Source organism: Artemia franciscana, chromosome 9 (assembly GCF_032884065.1).
Source record: "Artemia franciscana chromosome 9, ASM3288406v1, whole genome shotgun sequence".
NCBI lineage: Eukaryota > Metazoa > Arthropoda > Branchiopoda > Anostraca > Artemiidae > Artemia > Artemia franciscana.
This window is the reverse complement of record NC_088871.1, coordinates 1,880,205-1,898,969: the sequence shown is the minus strand read 5'-3', so window position 1 is coordinate 1,898,969 and position 18,765 is coordinate 1,880,205. Positions and strand designations below refer to the sequence as shown.

At 35.4% G+C, this 18,765-nt stretch overlaps 1 protein-coding gene across 14 annotated transcripts in view; it reads right to left on the bottom strand.

The window, feature by feature from the left end:
* Positions 1 to 18,765, bottom strand: part of LOC136030873 (tropomodulin-1-like) — a 109,328-nt gene that overhangs the window by 70,380 nt on the left and 20,183 nt on the right. For 13 of the 14 annotated variants that reach the window (XR_010618374.1, XR_010618372.1, XR_010618369.1 and 10 more), the window contains exon 1: positions 17,479 to 17,883. The exons of the other annotated variant lie outside the window; for it this stretch is intronic. Coding sequence is in view for 6 of the 13 variants with exons in the window: in XM_065709945.1 (XP_065566017.1) it covers positions 17,479 to 17,877 (399 nt within the window). In the remaining 7 variants the exon portion in view is untranslated. Of the gene's footprint in view, positions 1 to 17,478; positions 17,884 to 18,765 lie in introns of those variants that run through there. 14 annotated transcript variants of the gene reach the window in all.

The window sequence follows — 18,765 nt, the reverse complement described above, 5'->3', positions numbered from 1 at the left end:
CCCCCACTCCCCCCCCCCAGATGGTCGAATCGGGGAAACGATTGTTTCTAATTTAATTTGGTCTGGTCCCTGATACGCCTGCCAAATTTCATCGTCCTAGCTTATCTTAAAGTGCCTAAACTAGCAGAACCGGGATCGACCGACAGACAGACAGACCGACAGAATTTGCGATCGCTATATATTTTTTTTTACATTTAAACCTAAGAAATGTGGCACTAACAGCGTTGTATACTTAAATAGCCTCATTCAGTCAAATATCATATACATGTTATTTTTCGTTCATTTATGGAAGTACCAAATACAATTGAAAAAGAAGTTTGTATTACTTTGATTAACTACTAACTGGATCGTACGAGCAGAACATACAGTCACTCACAGTCATTAAGACTGTATTCAATAGGATTTACTTTCAAATCTAGCTCATCTCCTTCAGACTTCTGATTCAGACTCTCTGATTCTGATTCAGGTGTCCGTGCCTGTTCCAATACCCCCTCACACCCCCAGACGAAAGTCTAGGATACGATCCTGAGTATTATATACCAATTTTCACCTTCAAACTCCCGTCGTTTCTCCCTTAGAGATAACCCTGTATTTATCTGAAGATTCTTTCAAAACAACAGCTTAAGCATAAGGATCGTTAAACAAGAATAAGAATTTATTTTGTCACTGTAGTCGGCAACAACTCATTTGGTAGCAATTCGTTAAAAAACAGGTCAAATCTTAGAAAAGGGCACTGGAACTTTCGATTTCCGATTGACTGAGCCCCTCCAATGCTTATTCGACAACCCCTTCCACATGAAGTTCCTCTGGGAAAAAAATAAGAACAAATGTTAATATATCGAACCCTTAAGGGTCTTTACTATAGGTAATACAATACAATTGTCCCAGACTTAAGACAGGAGAGTAGAAATTTGAATTTTCCTTCTAACAAAGGGTAAAATAGGGTGGAATTTTCCGCAGGGAGGGATATTCCGTGGAGGGTATTTTCTAGAGGGGGGGTAAACGCAGGCTACCGGTGAAAAGACGGCATGAATACAAGATTTCTCTGATATGTTGAATTTAAAATAAAAATTAGGTTATTGTATCTGCTTTGGCCCTCCATATTGTTGAAAATCCAGACCAAGTAGTTCTTTTTTGACGAGGTAACTTTAATATTTGAAGCAAATTGCTTCCCACATTCTTTTAGGAAGGCAATAGAAATGAAAAAAAAATCCATAAACAGAGACCTTGCTTTGAATATAGATACTGGAGATATTTCTATAAACCCAACCTGCAATAATTTAAAATTAAAAGATTAAAATAACATTTTTCTTATGTTTAAATTAGGATCACCTGACAATACTTTTAATGAAAATTAGGCCAGTAGACAAGCTAAGTCAATCACTAAGTAGAGAATTCTTGCCCAATCTATTTGGCAAATTTAGTGCCGAAGTCTTTAATTTATTCTGCCTTGATTTTCTGGTTTGTTTGATTCAGTCTTTCTTCTGCTCAGTTTGAGTTAATTCAAAATATTAGTTTTTCTTCTTTTTTTAAGCCCTGAAGACGGCTGGGCTGAAGTCTCTGCCAAAATATCTGCCTCAATCATTTTCGCTTATTTTTTGTCCGCTGGCGAACATTACTCTCATTTCCTTGGCTAAATAATTTTTTTTGGCATATATCAATTGGGCTTGTAGCACTTTCTGTCTTTAACAGTTCACAGAACTAATGGAATTTTATTTCAGTTAATATTTCACCATTTTAAGATTATAATTATCTGTACTATAATACTCTTTATCGTTCTGATAACAAGAGACCTAAGTCAGGCAGACCGCCTTTTTAACCGGAGAACACAGCAACACAGCTATACACAAAACAAAATCATATTTGATCTTTTTTCTACCAGTTTCTTCTCGCTTCTGTGCTCTGAAAATTGCAAGGCATCGTAAAATATGCCAGTAAATACGTAAAATAGGTAAAATAACAATTTTACAGGGGTCCATAAAATCACGGTTACATTACGTAAAATACTCAAGTTTACCGTGACCAATTTTACCAGTTACAACACTAGGTAGGGGTAGTATCTGACATGATAAAGAAATAAGAAAAACAATTACTGCCGTGATATGGGGGTACTACTCTACCTATTCATTTTACCGCTGAGAAGCACAGTGATTTTTAAATTAGATAAAATTAATTAGACTTCCTAGATAAAATGAGTAAATTAAGCAAAAAGTAAACATTCCTACAATCATATAGCCATACTCCACTATCGATTCGTTTCACCACTAATAAGCATAGTTTTTTTATAAATTAGTTTAGGAATAATCCCGATTGGCCTCATAAATAAGATGGGTTTATTAACAAATTATTATTTATAAAACCTTTCAACAACCATCAGGGAAACCTATTCGGCCGTTTATGTTGGTTGGTTCTATCCTTACAACATGCTTATTAGGTTATCCACTGATGTCAATCAGTTTATTTTAGATCAATAAACAGTTTGGGATTATGGTTGCCCCCCCCCCCCTTAGGGGGGAGTTAGCAACGAAGGAACCCTAGCTACAGAAAATTTAAAAATACATTTTGAAAAAAAAGTTTCAAATGACGAAAAATCACCATTTGAACCTGATTCAGGAATGGTAACTATTTTGGCTCAATTATAACGCTAGTAGTTCGTTACGAAGATAAATTTTAGTAAATTTCGAAAAATAGCCTGAAATCCCACAAAAATGGTATCTTATCGACATGCAAACTGCACCATTGGAATCACCATAGCCCAAAACTAGAATTGGGAGAACCACAGTCCCTATCTTGAGCAACAAGGAAAACCATTTTTTCACGTGGGAAGCAGTGAGGTGTTCTCTTTTTTATTGTCCTTCTTCTTTGTTTATTTTCGGTCACCGCTACTGGGGTGCTGAAACATTATAGAAAGATGTTTAAGAACTTATTTGAAAGGAAACTGCTATATCTAAGTGCTTTTTGCAAGCAACAAAAAGCAACAAAACTTTTTGAGGCAATAATTTTGTTTTTTTGTAGATACATATTCATTTGTTCTTTATTTTTCTTGTGTTTGTGTATTCTTTTGTAGTGTGTTTTTCGCTTTTTATCTTATACTCCATCTGTCTCTTTTGATGGGAAATAAATATATACATAGATACATACATAGCATTAAGCAACGATTTTTATTAAAAACCATTTGTTGTACAAGTGGTTTGTACAAGGAAGTACAAGGAAGTTTTTCATGCACCGAAAATATAGAAAAGGAATTTTAATACAGAAAGTTTTTCAACTGATTATGGGAGTTATAACTCCTAAAACAGATTGAACCAGTTTACAGAGTTTACTTTTCGCATGTCTTGCGAATTATTATTTTTTTTTCAGAAATAAGGAACAAATTTTCCGTCTTAAACAAAAATGGGGTGGTATCTGATAAGCCAAAAATTCATTTTAGGCCACAATTTACGAATTTTCCTAGATGAGAAAGGAAAGATACTAGAAGATTAACCCAGAAACGACTATCTAATTATCCCACTGATTTGGAGAAGTTTCAAACCATAAATTAGAAATAAATATCAAACACTAGAAACATTTCGAGTAATCTGCAAATTTAATAAAAGCACAGAGTAAACTCTCGATTTTTTGTAAAGGATTGTTTATGGGAAGGTTCCTTATTGAGCAATAGAAAAACTATAATCGTTTCACTATAGAAAAGTGGAGATCAGGATAAGTTTTACGGTTATGGACCCGTTATGCTTCAATTAGTTCCATTTAGAGGGTATCATAAAAGATCATTTGAGAACGCCTTGTTTAAAAGAACAAGAGCTAAGAGCTCATATGCCACTTGTGACTTATTCTTCCCATCTAGTTTCATCCCGATCTCTCCACTCTAAGCGTTTTCCAAGATTTCCGGTTTTCAAGATTTCTGTTTTCCCCCTCCAGCCCCCTATGTCCCCGGATCCGATTCGAATTAAAAATGGAGAATCTGAAACATAAGATCTTTCTATATAGGCCTATCAAGTTTCATTAAGATCCGATCACACATTCGTAAGATAAAGATGCCTCGATTTTCACGTTTTCCAAGATTTCTGGTTTCCTCCCCCACCTCCTCCCAATGTCACCGGATTTGGTCGGGATATAGAATAAGAGCTCTGAAGCACAAGATCCTTCTAAACATCAAATTTCATTAAGATCTGATCACCCGTTCGTAAGTTACAAATACCTCATTTTTTCCCAATTTTTCCGAATTACCCCCCCCCCCACTCCCCCAACGAGAGCCAATACAGTCTGGGTATGTCAATTACGTATCTAGGACTTGAGCTTATTCTTCCCACTAAGTACCATCACGATCTCTCCACTCCAAAAGTTTTCCAAGATTTCCGGTTTCCTCCTCCCACTCCCCCCAATGTCACAGGATCCGGTCAGGATTTAAAATAAGAGCTCTGAGACACGAGTTCCTTCTAAACATCAAATTTCATTAGGATCCAATCACCAGTTCGTAAGTTAAAAAAAAACCTCATTTTTCTAATTTTTCCGAATTACGGAATTAGGTCCCCCGTCCAAACTCCCCCAAAGAGAGCGGATCCGGTTCAGTTATGTCCATTATGTATCTAGAGCTTTTGTTTATTCTTCCCACCAAGTTTCATCATGATCTCTCCACTCTAAGCGTTTTCCAAGATTTCCGGTTTCCTCCCTCCAGCTCCCCCCAATGAAACTGGATTCGCTCGGGATTCAAAATAAGAGATTTGAGTTACGAGGTCCTTCTGAATAAGAAATTTCATTAAGGTCCGATCACTCCTTCGTAATTTAAAAATACCTCATTCTTTCTAGTTTTCAAAACTAACCCTACCCCCAACTCCCCAAAGAGAGCGAATCCATTGCGGTTATGTAAATCACGTATCTAGGACTTGTGCTTATTTTCCCACCAAGTTTCATCCCTATCCCTCCACTCTAAGTGTTTTCCAAGATTTCAGGTTTCCCCCTCCAATTCCCCCCAATATCACCGGATCAGGTCGTGATTTAAAATAAAAGCTCTGAGATACGATATCCTTCTAAATATCAAACTTCGTTAAGATCCGATTACCTGTTCGTAAATTAAAAATACCTCATTGTTTCTAATTTTCCGAATTAACCGTCCCCCCACCCCCACCCCACCCCCAGATTGTCGAATAGAGGAAAAGAGTGTTTCTAATTTAATATGGTCTGGTCCCTGATACGCCTGCCCAATTTCATCGTCCTAGCTTATCTGAAAGTGCCCAAACTACTAAACCAGGACAGACCGACAGAAATTTTTATCGCTATATGTCACTTGGTAAATATTAAGTGCCATAAAAAGCATGAAAATTTTTATGCTTGTACATCCATGTGCAGGGGATAATACATCTTATTAGCCCGAAGTTCTATTCTAGACACCGATAACCGGTTGGATTCCGGTCAGTGTTGACAGAATGGCGAAACAGGTCATAAAAAAAAATATTTAGGACAATTTATTAGTTCAGCAAAAGATCTAAGCAATTAAATCTGGCCAAGTGCTGTTCTCGAATGCAGAAATAAATCTAATAAAGGGGCGAAGATCACTTTTGATACGTAAAGGACTTTTGAAAAAGAGCTGTAATTTAATATAAACAATCTATTTCACATTTCACATAAATTCATGTTAGAAGACAGTTTTGCTTGTACCGGACAGGCACATATTTATCGATTCAGCTGGTTCCGCATATTATTTCCAGCTTTGTGTTTAAAGAGCTTTTTCTACTGTTTTGCTGTATGTTTCAGTTGTTTTTTTATCCTAGTTTATTTTTCCGTTGATGAAGTTTTCTAGTTGTAGGCTAAAACCGAACTACTAAGCCCTTGTTATTTTATTTAGTTATTCTTTATTGTACTTTGTTATTATTTATTATTTTGACATTTTATGTAGTTATTTATAATTTTTTTCTTAACTAAAAGTTTTAAACTTTGATATGCATTTAAAGATTTTCGCTGAATTTATAAACGTCAAATTACGCAGCAATTTATATTTGGCAAAACATTTAGATTTTGGCAAGTCTTCAAAACGCAGAAAGAAAGATGACTAAATCCTATAAAGGTTCAAATGGAAATGTAGAGCATTGCCAAATATACTATTTTGCGGAGTCGGATAAAGAAGACGAAATTGGGTCTATTTAGATCGACTGTCAACAAAAGGAGGACTTTAATGACTGAAGTTGCAAGGGTAAAAGACAAATAAAAATTACAAAAGACCATAGAGTGCTGGTGAACAAAAAGACATTCGACTGCGTTAAGTTCGATTAACACCTAAATATAGGGACCCTGAAAATAAACTTAAGTCATATATGCAACAACAAAAGCGGTTTCACAAGACGGTCGATTTTTGGTAGGTGAAGACAACCGTGTGACAGTTAATATGGGTTCTAACATTGACTATATATATATATATGTAGAAAGAATTGCAACCAATAGTCACTAAACTAGGTTTTTGGCACCTAAGCCCAGACCGATCACCAATGTCACGGCCCATGACAATTTCCCAGAGTTATGAAACGTCCATAAACGATTAGTTTGCGATGTGGAGACGCATCTTCACCAAAACCAAAACAAAAATGCGGGTGTAGGAGCCAAAAAGCTCCTATGCCTTTTGCCTTTAGCAGAAAATACTATATAAGCTATCGGATGGGATTCTATCTCCTAAAAGCGCAATAACAATCGAAACCTGTGAGTGTTAATCCCCATCAAATTTATTGGAGATCCAATATCCCCCCTGATGTATGCAGAAGACAAGAATTTTCATTTGGATCTGACACCTTCTTACGGTAGACAAGCTGAAAAAATTATAGCTAGGACATTAATAGTCATTCCTGACTGAGTCTGGTTGAGAGCCAACAAATCCTTTTGAAAAATTAAATTTAAAAAAGAAGTTTTTTTAACTGAAAGTAAGGAACAAATAAAAGTTCAAATAGGGATAAGTCCTTTTATTAGACAGTGAAACAGATACAAAAAGTTCTAGATATGTCGATCACATAAACAGAGAAACAAAACATATTTATATCGAAAAAAAATATAATTAACCACGGGTCACAAATAGTTCCCAGTTCATTGGCTGAGAAACAGGGTTCAAATTCTATGTCAACAGGGTTCATTCTATGCCTTGAGTCATAAACTTTTCCCTTAATATTGTCTTAATGCAAGTTGAATTTTTAATGAAGATGGCCCAATTCTCTCCTTCTACCAATTGCAAAAGAAATGTTGCTGAATTTACAGTTATACACTTGTTTGGAAAATCGCTGTAAATTTAGCAACATTTACAGTAACAGGGCCCCTTTTTCTCTTCCCAACGAGGTAAAATTGGTCCCTGGCTCCAAAATGACAGAACTAGCACATCAAATCTTACTTCCAACTAATTTTGGTTGAGATTCAACAACCTGCTTGGGTAGATTTCCTGATGATAGGAGTTCCCTGAAAGAAAACCTGTTTGGGTAGATTCCCTGAAAGAAAACCGTCCACTTTTCTCTGCAGAGGTCGGACTAGTACCAGAAATTCAAAAGATGCAACTAGGAAACCAGTTCGTGCTTCTTACAAAGTTCAACAAGGATCCTAGGGCTGTGAGCTATTAACAAGAATTTACGGACCCCCTTCTCTATTCCTCCACAGATTGAATTGGGATTGGAATCTCAACAGGCTGGATTATTATACTAGCTCTTGTTTAACATTGAGCTTTGTTGAGATCTGATGCCACCGTCTAAAAAATCCCGTAAGGGATCTTCTGCGAGATGTTGTCACATCAAAATTGACAACTTAATTAAAAAGAAAACATGCATACGCAAAAAAATGTGAAAATCTGGAATTCCCAGTTTTATTTTTACAGAATCACTTCCTAGAAATCTAAAAGAGGCATGGCATTGTGATCTCATGTCTCGGAGAGAATTTCAGGTTTTACACGAGCCCAACATTACTGATTACTTGGAAGGTTACTTCTGAAGCTAAGACAGTCTCGTTTTGTTTCTTTTTTATTACTTAATAGCCTAGAATATTTTCTTTAAGAGAATCGCTAGGAAGTTTGTAAATTTAACTTTTCTTATCCGTTCACGACCTCAAAAGAGGGTTTCAATTTTTTTTTTTCTTACCGTTTTCGAGCAACAGACCACTGAACGTGAAAAAAAAGCATTAAAAGGTGCTCAACAATGCAAATATCAAACGAAAAACAAGATTTTATTAACAATAAATTTGTATTCCAACAGTCGCCAAAGAACGGTGAACAATAAAGTAAATGATTAGGTTACATCGTCATGCCCAAAACGAAGGGGTACGCACCACACTTTTTACGAATTCAATACAAATATAAGAACTTCTTTAGTGGCTCTTTATTCAGTGGCCATACCCTGAATGGCATCTGTACGTCACAAGAGATAGGAAAAATTGACCAAACTGACAAGGCATTTTTCAGTACCTTTACTTGAAAGCAGTATATTTTTCAGCTACACAGTGTAGCTTTTGCAGTCGTTTAAATCCTAAAAAGAACTGCTCCAGCTCAAACTTCAAAATGCTAGATGCACCCATTTGTTAAGAGCACAAATCTTTAGACAAAATTATATAATAATTGCTAAACTAACTAGTTGCACATGTAGGCTAGTCCTGGCTAGGTCGACATGCGGGTTTGAGAATTCTTTGTCCACACAAGTTCGATCAGCACCGCCGGTTTGGACCTTAAGGGTCTAGTTCCGTCACACTTACTTACTTACTATAAAAGAGTCTAGACACAAATTCGTGTTCAAAAATACAACAGTGTAATTGCATACAACATCATATATTTTGCACAATTAAAACCAACTACCGCGAAGCGGCTCTTAATGCTTTGAGAGTGAGCATTGACTGTACAACCAGAAAAGAAATATAGAACTTTACACACCAAAATACAACCATAAATGAAGCAATAAAAATTATATTTTCCTGGCACATTATATGTTTCGTCTGGTTGCAACGGACGGCCGTGAAAAGGCTTATGAACAACTAACATTCAATCATATATAATCTAATTCAGTAATTCCCCGGCATTGTTGTAAAAAAAAAAAAAAAAAAAAAAAAAAAAAAAAAAAAAAAAAAAAAAAAAAAAAAAAAAAAAAAAAAAAAAAAAAAAAAAAAAAAAAAAAAAAAAAAAAAAACTTGCGCAAGCTTAAATGATATACCATTTCAGCTATAGAGCGATAGTTTTCAGGACCGCGGAAGTTTCAGTAAGATTGCAAAAACTATAATATATTTTAACGCCAATTTTATATATATATATATATATATATATATATATATATATATATATATATATGTAGCGTACAAGTTTAATGCAATTCAATATTCGCCAAGAAAACGCTACGTTGTTTAGCGCTTTTGATAGTTCGTGATAAGAAGACTCTTGACAAAATTTCTGAAACTTTTTCGTTGAACGTTGATTTGTCAGTTAAAACCTCAAAGAATGAATATTGAATAATATTTACCTCGCTATTTTTTATAGAAAATTTCCCACAGAAACCAGAAATAGAAAAAGAGTTCCAGTAAGAGAGATCGATTTACACCTAAATTAATGTTTTTGTCAATAAGCATTTATTTCCTACAAATAAACGTAATTATGCTATCTAACTGAGTTCGTTTATTTCTCCGTATATCTTTCAATATATCCGGGCAATAAAAGTGAGGAAATAAACTGCAAGTGGTGTAAGTTAGAAAAAACAAACAACTAACAAATGGATAAATCAAAGATTAAATTAAACTAACGATGACGTTTTTGAAACCTAATGGGCAAATAAAACTTAACTGGGCGTATAAAATCTAAACAAATGAATAATAGAAATAAAAAAGGTACTAAATTGTTCAGATCACAGGATCAGTGGTTTCCTTTTTTTGGATGGGGAGAAAAACGGAATATGATATAATTTTTGACCCATTCAAAAGCAAATTAATGAAGTCCGTTTATTCTTTTCGTGGAAATGCAAGTAGAAACCGCATGAAAGTTGACTGCACCCATTCCAGGAGACGGTACCCCTTCTGTTTCTACCATTGGCACTTCCTGGCAGTACCAAACAAAAAAAAACCCTACTCCCCCTCCCACAAAAAACATAAAAAAGCATAATCAGAGGCAACGCTATAGCGTAAAGGCCATACGGCTTCAATGTTTTATTATTCATTGTTTTTTTCCAGAGGCACTTCGTATGGAAGGGGTGTTCGTATAAACTTCGGAGGGGGCTCATTCGATTGGAAATCAAAAGTTCTAGTGCCTTATTAAGAGTCAAATGTGATCGGAGGGCAACAAGCCCCCCCCCGCCCTTTTCCCCCAAACCCATTCGATAAAAACTTTGAGATAGAAATTTGGTTAAAAATAATTTAAACATTAGATGACAAAAAATCCAGGGTCAACACAAACCCCCAGAGTTCGGGGGATAGTGTTCCTCCCCCCAATCCTTGTTTCCGCAAATGCGTCCCATCGAATTTTTTATATAGCCATTTTGTCGAAACAGAAAAAAGATCTTATGACAAAACTTCGGGGATAACACGGCCCCTCAGGACCTGGGGAAAGTGTTGGAGATTATGCCTCGGGGGCATATAAGGTTATTATGGAGAGGATGGTCGCATAAAATTCGGAGGGGGCTCATTTGATCGTAAATTGGAACTTATAGAGCCGTATTTGGGAGTCAAGAGTGATCAGAGGGCCACTAACCCCCCTCCAACAACACCCTTTATTCCCTAAATGCATTCGATCAAAATTTTGAGTTAGCCATTTTGTTCAAAATAGTTTAAAGATCGATCAACAAAAACTCAGGGGTCGATACAACACCCCAGAGCCCGGGGGAAGTGTTGAAAAAGGGGGAAAGTAAAAAAGGCTCCGACATTTTTTTACTAGAGGTACTTCATATGGAAGGGATGGTCGCATGAACTTCGGAGGGGACTCATTCGATCTGAATTATAGTGCCTTTTTAGCAGTCAAAAGTGATCGGAAGGCACGCCCTTTTTCCCCAAATGCATCCAATAAAAGGTTTTAAAATAGTTTAACTCCGGGGTCGACACAATCCCCGAGGGCTCAGGGGCAGGCGTGGTAAGTTATGCCCAGTCGGCATATATGGTTCTTCTAGAAGGACTGCTCGTATAAATTTCAGGGGGTTCATTTGATTAGAAATTGAAAATTCTAGTTCACTTTTTAAGAGTCAAAAGAGATCGGAGGTCAACTAGCTCCCCACACACCCTTTTTTTCCCAGACCCACCTGATAAAAATTTTGAAATAGTCTGTTCATTGAAAATAGTCGTCAGATAACGAAAATTCCGGGGTCAACACAATCCCTAGAGCCCAGTAACAAGTGTTTTGAGCCATTCCCCGGGGGCATATAAGGTTCTTATGTAAGGGGTGGTCGTACAAACTTCAGAGGTAGCTCATTTGATTGGAAATTGAAAGCTGCAGTTACATTTTTAGGAGTCAAAAGTGATCGGAGGGCATTTACCCCCTTCCCATACACCTTAATTTCCTTAAATCTATCCGATCAGTTTGAGATATGCCTTTTCTTTAAAATAATCTAACGATCAGATAACAAAAACTTCGGCATCATATTACCCCCCCCCCCTCCAGAAATCGGGAGAACTAAAAACTGTAACTTTTGTCCCTGGGCATATCACATTTTATGGAAAAGATGGTGGTATAAACATCGGAGGGGACTCTATTGATTAGAAATTCTAAGTTCTACCTCCCTTTTTAAGAATCGAAAGCGATCCGATGGCAACCCCACCAGCCCCTTTTCCCCAAATGCGTCCGATAGAACTTTTCATACCGCCATTTTGTTCAAAACGTACCATAGATTATATAAAAAAAAACAGGGATAACACCCCCCCCCCCAGAACCGGGGGCAAGTGTTGTTAGCTATGCCCCCAGAGTATATAAAGTTTTCATAGAAGGGATTGCAGTATAAACTTCCGAGGGAGCTCATTCCTTCGTAAATCGGAATTTCTAGGGTCGTTTCAAGTCAAAAGTGATCAGAGGGCAAATAGAATTCCACGCAAAGCCTTTTTTTCCCAGATGCATCTTATCGAAATTTTGAGATAGCCATTTTGTGCAAAACAGTTTAAAGATAAAAATAACAAAAACCATGGGTTTAACTAAACTCCTCAGAGCCCCGGGGCAAGTGTTGTAAGTTAAAAAACGCGGCATATAATGTTTTTATGCAAGGAGTGGTCGTATAAACTTGAGAGATGGATCTTTTGATTGGAAATTGGAGGTTCTAGTTACCGTCTTAAGAGTCAAAACTGAACAGAGTGCATCTGACTCCCCCCCTTCACACACCCTCTTACCTCCAAACCCATTTAATCAAAATTTTTGAGATAGCCATTTCGTTTAAAACAGTCCAACGGTCAGATAAAAAAAAAAACTTCGGGATTAACATACCCTCCCACCCATTCATTCTTTGGGTTTCATCTATTCTTTAATAGTAATTTCTGGTTGTTTTGAGTTGGGGTTATAGAAGTTTCTATTTCTTCTGAAAGTTTAATATGATCTTTACTATTCTTTAAAAAACTTCGTTTTCGGGAAGTTTTTTTTTTTATTAATTATGTCGGAAGAACACTGAATGAAAGAAATATGCACAAAAAGACCCCTAGAAACCAAGTATTTAGTTGAAGTAATTAAATAATCAAATTATCTTTTATATTTTAATTGCAAAAATTTTTACATTAGGCTTGCTTACCTTAAACGTTGGTGAGAGTTAGAATGGAACCATAACCTTCCTAAAGCAGGGCGTTCAGAAATTTCCAGTCACTTAAAGCCCCCGGTATGAGTACAAAGGTCTTATTAGACACCAGCTCTGTTGCCAGAAGCAAGAGGTAAATAGACCATATTTCAGGAATATTTCAAACACACCAAAGTAGCCTACAACTTATAGACATACCTCAGATTTAAGGCACAGAGCAACCAAAATTTTGACAAATTACGCTCTAGATATATAGTTTTCCGGCGCCCATTAAAAAAAAAAATTTCACTTACTGTTTTCCTACTTGATATTTTTCTCCTTTCCTAATATTTTTGCTTGAAAAAACCTAATATACCCTTGAAAAAAAAAGACTTTAGAGACTTTTTCAACAGAAACTAAACTTTGCTAGACTTTTTTTTTTTATAAACTGTAGTTCTTGGTGAGCTTGTAGCAGTCCTGAACAAGCTTTAGAAAAAAAGCAAATTCAATTAAGTCTATACCAGAACCAAAAACCTAATCGCAAAACTAAACCACTTGAGTCGAACATAACTACACACGCCCCTACTCCAAACCATTTTTTCATAGCTTCATTCTCAAATCCTTCCCATAAAGCATCCACTTCTCTTTTTCTAATGAACTGCGCTCATTCCAAGCTTGGCTATTTTGATTTTTACCCTTTTCCTCCATCCGGGCTTCTTATGAATAATTCTACTTAGCTAAGTGAATATTCAATTTGGTCAATTTTTGCTGAAATATTTTTTAGAAGGATTAGTAAACTTTTTCAGTTTTCATTTTCTAGCCGCCTAGTAAAAAAAGTAATTAATTGAATTTCTCTACTATAGAATTAAAGAACTAAAGAATTTGTAAATCTTGATTTAGAAAAAAAATGGCCCAAGTTGAAGCTTATCTTACACAGGCAATGTTATTCGCAAGAAAGGCTAATACAGTGAAGACTCACTCTTACAAGCAAAATAGGCTAAATCTTTCAAAACAAATACGAGACAAAATTAGGGGGATTAGTTACCTTAAAGCCATTTTGCTAGTCTCAGTATCGGGTGACCACCTCAAAGATAAAGTGCATATTAGCGAATTTTCCTAGGGGAATATCCACCATCAAGAGCTGCTGAGAATTTGTGGTTTGACTGTGAAATTTGATTGAAAAGGCAATAGAATTTTACCTCCCCTGTACCAAAAAGGTTTTTAATCGAAGGGGGTAGCATCTCAGGAAACTCTCAAAGCTACCTAATTTCTCAAATTATATTTCCTTTAAGGTTATTTTTGGCGTTTTCCTAGCATATATGCTAGAACATTTTTAGGGACCGCGTTTTCCTGAACTTTAAAAAGTTCAAGGACTGCGTTTCTAATGACTTATGTGGCACTAGATCTGAATATTTCTATTACCAGCACAAAACGAGAGAGGCTAAATGGTTTTCTTAGGATTTCCGGGAAAGTAGGTTCAGATTTTAGTTTTCATTTGTTTATTCGGATCCCTTATCTAAGCTAGTTATGGCAAGACCACCCGATTAATTCTAGATAGTTTGGCCACACAAACTAAAAAAGTTTGTAATTGGCCAGGTCACACAAACGAAAAAAGTTTATAATGGACCGGAAAGTGTGATCTTTTAAGGTATCAAGTCCCCTTAAGAAAGAAGATACACTGCTGATTTATATTCAACTTTACAAATCTATTTACTATTCTATACAATTCTATTTCTATATTATACTTTACTATTCTATACTCTTATGCTATTCTATTCTATACTATTATATACTATTCTATACATTCTATATTATACTATACTATTTACTATTCTATACTATACTATTCTATTTACGTCTATAACAGTCTATAACAGACAGTGTGATCTTTTAAGGTATCAAGTCCCCTTAAGAAAGAAGATACACTGCTGATTTATATTCAACTTTACAAATCTATTTACTATTCTATACAATTCTATTTCTATATTATACTTTACTATTCTATACTCTTATGCTATTCTATTCTATACTATTATATACTATTCTATTCTACATTCTATATTATACTATACTATTTACTATTCTATACTATACTATTCTATTTACGTCTATAACAGTCTATAACAGACAGTGTGATCTTTTAAGGTATCAAGTCTCCTTATAAAAGAAGATACAGCTCCACTCAGCTCAATTGTATCATGTTATGCGAGACCATTATTACTATTGTGTTCCAATTTTAGCAGGTATGTTTGCCTTCAAGTTGGATCAACAGAGGAAAGAAATCCGAAAATACGCCTCAGAGTTGATATATTGCTCCATATGGGATCAAAACAATCAAGACCACAATTCTGGATAGTTTGGCCACACAAGTTAAAAGTCTATAATGGATCAGATCACACAAACTAAAAAAGTTTATAATGGACCGGACAGTGTGATCTTTTAAGGTGTCAAGTCCCCTTAAGAGAGAAGATACACTGCTGATTTGTATTCAACTCTACTAATCTATTTTGCTTCTGAACTGTGAAATTGTAGAATTTGCCTTAATTATCTGATTCCCATACGTCTCATTATGGTTTGCACTAAACTTTCCAAGGGATAGGGGAGTGGACCTCAGATGTAAGAAACCCTCACCATCTCTGTTCTTAATGTGTGCAAACCGAATATAAATATAGTGTGGAAGAAATTACTCAATCGCAATATAGGGGGGTCAGAGCAGGTACTACTAGCATCTCCTTCATTATCCTTCTACAATAACAAATATTGGTACAATTGGATGTTTGCCAGAATCATCCTTGCACAGATACTGTCAGTTCGAATGAATTAGATTGGGAAATTCAAAAAAAATGTAAGAAAAATGTATCTTAGTGATGCTAGATTTGACAAGTTAACAGATTTGACAAACAAAGAAAATGTCACTGACAACAATCTATCCAGGTTTGATGCCAAGAGACTATGCCAGTTTCTGACAAAAGGTTGGAGATAGCCAATTTGAAGGAAAAGACCAGATAAGCATCACACTTAACTATGAAAAATTAAAGAACTCCCAGTGACAAGTGCTTACAAAAAAAAGACACTGAACAGCAGACATTCTTTTTAATGTACTCCAAAACTAGAAAAAAATCCAAGTCAATTTACAAAACGAGACAAGAGATGTCCTGGCAAAAACCAGACGGAATAGACTGTCGCCATTACATATTATACAAATTCTTCTAGGAGCGGGAAGAAAAAAGAAAATATCCCTTAATATTCTATATTAAAGCAATATTAGAGCAATGGGCGGTAGCCGATGGTATCTCATTTTTGACTTTCCCTAGGCCAGCCCCCCCCCCCACGATGTGAAAAATTGCATAAAAGTACGCTTCTTGTCGGATATTTAATTGTGGGAGGACCAACAGTCTCCCCCCCCCCCAGAGCCCCATAAAATACAAGTTAAAACGCGGGAAGGGTGGAAATTGAGTAAAATTTAAATTTATATATAATAATAATAAATTATAAATTGTCGCTGTAACGACTAAAAGTCGGCCTTGACATTTTCTAAATTTACAAAAATCATTTTCTAAGCTGTTGTCAAATGGAAGGTCAGCAGGATAATGTAGATGAGAAGAGTCGAAGTCTGATTGAATAGATACCGCCCCAATTCCTCTGAATGCAGAGTTTACCAGATGGTTATTGGCAATTATTTCAGAAGTTTAGAAATGTCAAATACAACCTTTAGCTGTAACAATGACATGTTGCCATGTCCCATGGTAAGACTGAAATGGTACCTCTGCCCTTCATACAGTCAAAAGCAATATGAATAGCTGAATCTACTTGTTTCTTCTTCTTCTGTTTTGCACATATTAACTGTTCAAATTAAATTTTCCTACTCCATATGTTGCGTAATTGATAATGATTTCGTGACTTTTACAGTTGGGAAACCTTTCGTTGGATTTTTAGTCTTAGTGCCAAATTTTTGCAGGAATTCCAAATTTCGTGAATTATTCTACAGATTGGGCCTCTCATTAGGAATTTTGTCTAATCTAATTTTGTAGGGTGTCTAATTATGAAAACGAAAGACTTTAAACTTAATTAAAAACAAGAAAACCTCAGAGGACGGATTAAATTAGAATTTGTGAGCATTTCATGCTTTAAGATTGATGAAAATAGGAATTTCCTACAAACAGGTTGATAGTTCAGACAGAAAACACATCAATGATTGGTAAAGCCAGAGTCCTAATTTCGGCTGATTCATCCTAGACATCAGTGGCGTAATTTTGTCAAAATCCTGGGGGGGGGGGGTCAAAGTTGAAACCATCAAGTGAAAATCAAGTGAAAATGACAGTGAAAACTTAAAAATGAACCATATAGTACCATAAAGGCAAAGGTGTACTGAAGAAAACTGACCCCGTTTCTGTGGATGCTTGAATTATGTAGTCTGTTCTTAATTTTTATAAGACTTTGAAGAAACTAAGAGGTCTGGGATTGCATTTTCCCCTCTGCCCCATAGTAAATTATGCCCCTGCTGGACAGAGGGGTGGGATATTTTGAGTTTAACAATAGAAAGTGTATATGTATTAATATTTAAAATTCAAAATTACTTTTACGGAACATTCTTCTAGGGGTTGAAGAGGCCTGTACATTACTGTACAGGAATTTTAGAAGTTTTTTTATATTTGCAAATTTGTACCTTGGACAGAATATATTAACTTACAAAAATCATCTTCCTGCTTAAAATTCTGAGTAGTCTCGTGTCATTTCAGAAAGAAGGGGAAAAGTTTAGTGAGACAGTGAAAAGTCTAAAGGAAACAAAATATTAGGGCTAACAGGGTCTTACCTTCTTTCCTCGAATGATTCCTGGGACAAAGGGCTGAAATTCTGGGCGATCTGGTGTTTCAATCGCTTCTTTATTAATATGTTCTATGAGTTTCTTTCTATCAATTGGGCCTGTGGCTTCTTTTTCGCATTCATAGCTACATCTCTGGTCAGGTGGAAGAAGTCTATCCTGAAAGGATAGTAAAAATTTTAATTTTGCAAAAAAGAAATTAATCTTTCGGGGATTGTAATCGTAATTGAACTTTCTGGAATAGTAACAAGATATCTGGAATAGAAACTGTAATTTAGCTTGCAATTGAAATAGTAAAATTTCTTCTGGTATATGGCATAATAAATCGTAAAATTTCGAACAGTTCGTCACGCCAATGAGAAGGAGGACTAAATCGATCATCATGATCATCAAAGTTAATGAAATTTATAGTTATGCAAATGGATAAAAAATACGCTTTTTTTATACTCTTAGCTACTCCTTTTTTATTTATAAGGCCAAGATAGCTTCTCAGAAAGAGCTGTCTTCCAGACACAAGATTCAATGTTTTATTTTTGTAGTTCAGCTTAGTTTCACCATAAAGAGCAAGCATGTTTTCAATTTAACTGTTCAGTATTTCCAGAAAATCAGTTCAAAATCCAATCCACATTCTATCGATTTTTTTTTCTTAAATTTGAATTTATCAGGGTGTTTTATTGGAGTGAGACTGGAACTGGGCATTTGATGGAGTTCATAGTAAGGAAAAGTGTCTGAACTGGGTTTGGGATAAAAATCCGCCTGACAACATTTCCTTTGAGTTAATTGAAAAATTGGAATGCACTACTGTAAATGTTGAAGTTGTAGATTATCAAAATTCCAGTATGTGCAACTTCCAACTGCATAATGGGGGTTTTGAAGACCACTTGAACTCCTGGGTTGATTTACTATTGAAAACACAATCATAAAATCAGTTTTCATCCACGGTATCACCTTCTTATACAGTGATATTTAAAGTAATATGTATGTAAAAGTTGTTCAGTAATTTTCAGATGTTCTTTATTAATTGTTCTGGTAAATGTTGTTATATCTCCTTTTTTCATTCTTTTATTTCTTTTTTCGTCTCTCTATGTACTCTGTCTCTGTATATTGTATGACGGGTCAGAAATAAATAAATATAAATTTTAATAATAAGTTTAATTATTAATAAGTTTAATAAGTTAAATTATAAATAATAAATTTAATAATTTTAATAATAAATATAAATTTTAATTTAATAATTTAATTTTAATAATCATCTCTCTCTCTCTCTCTCTCTCTCTC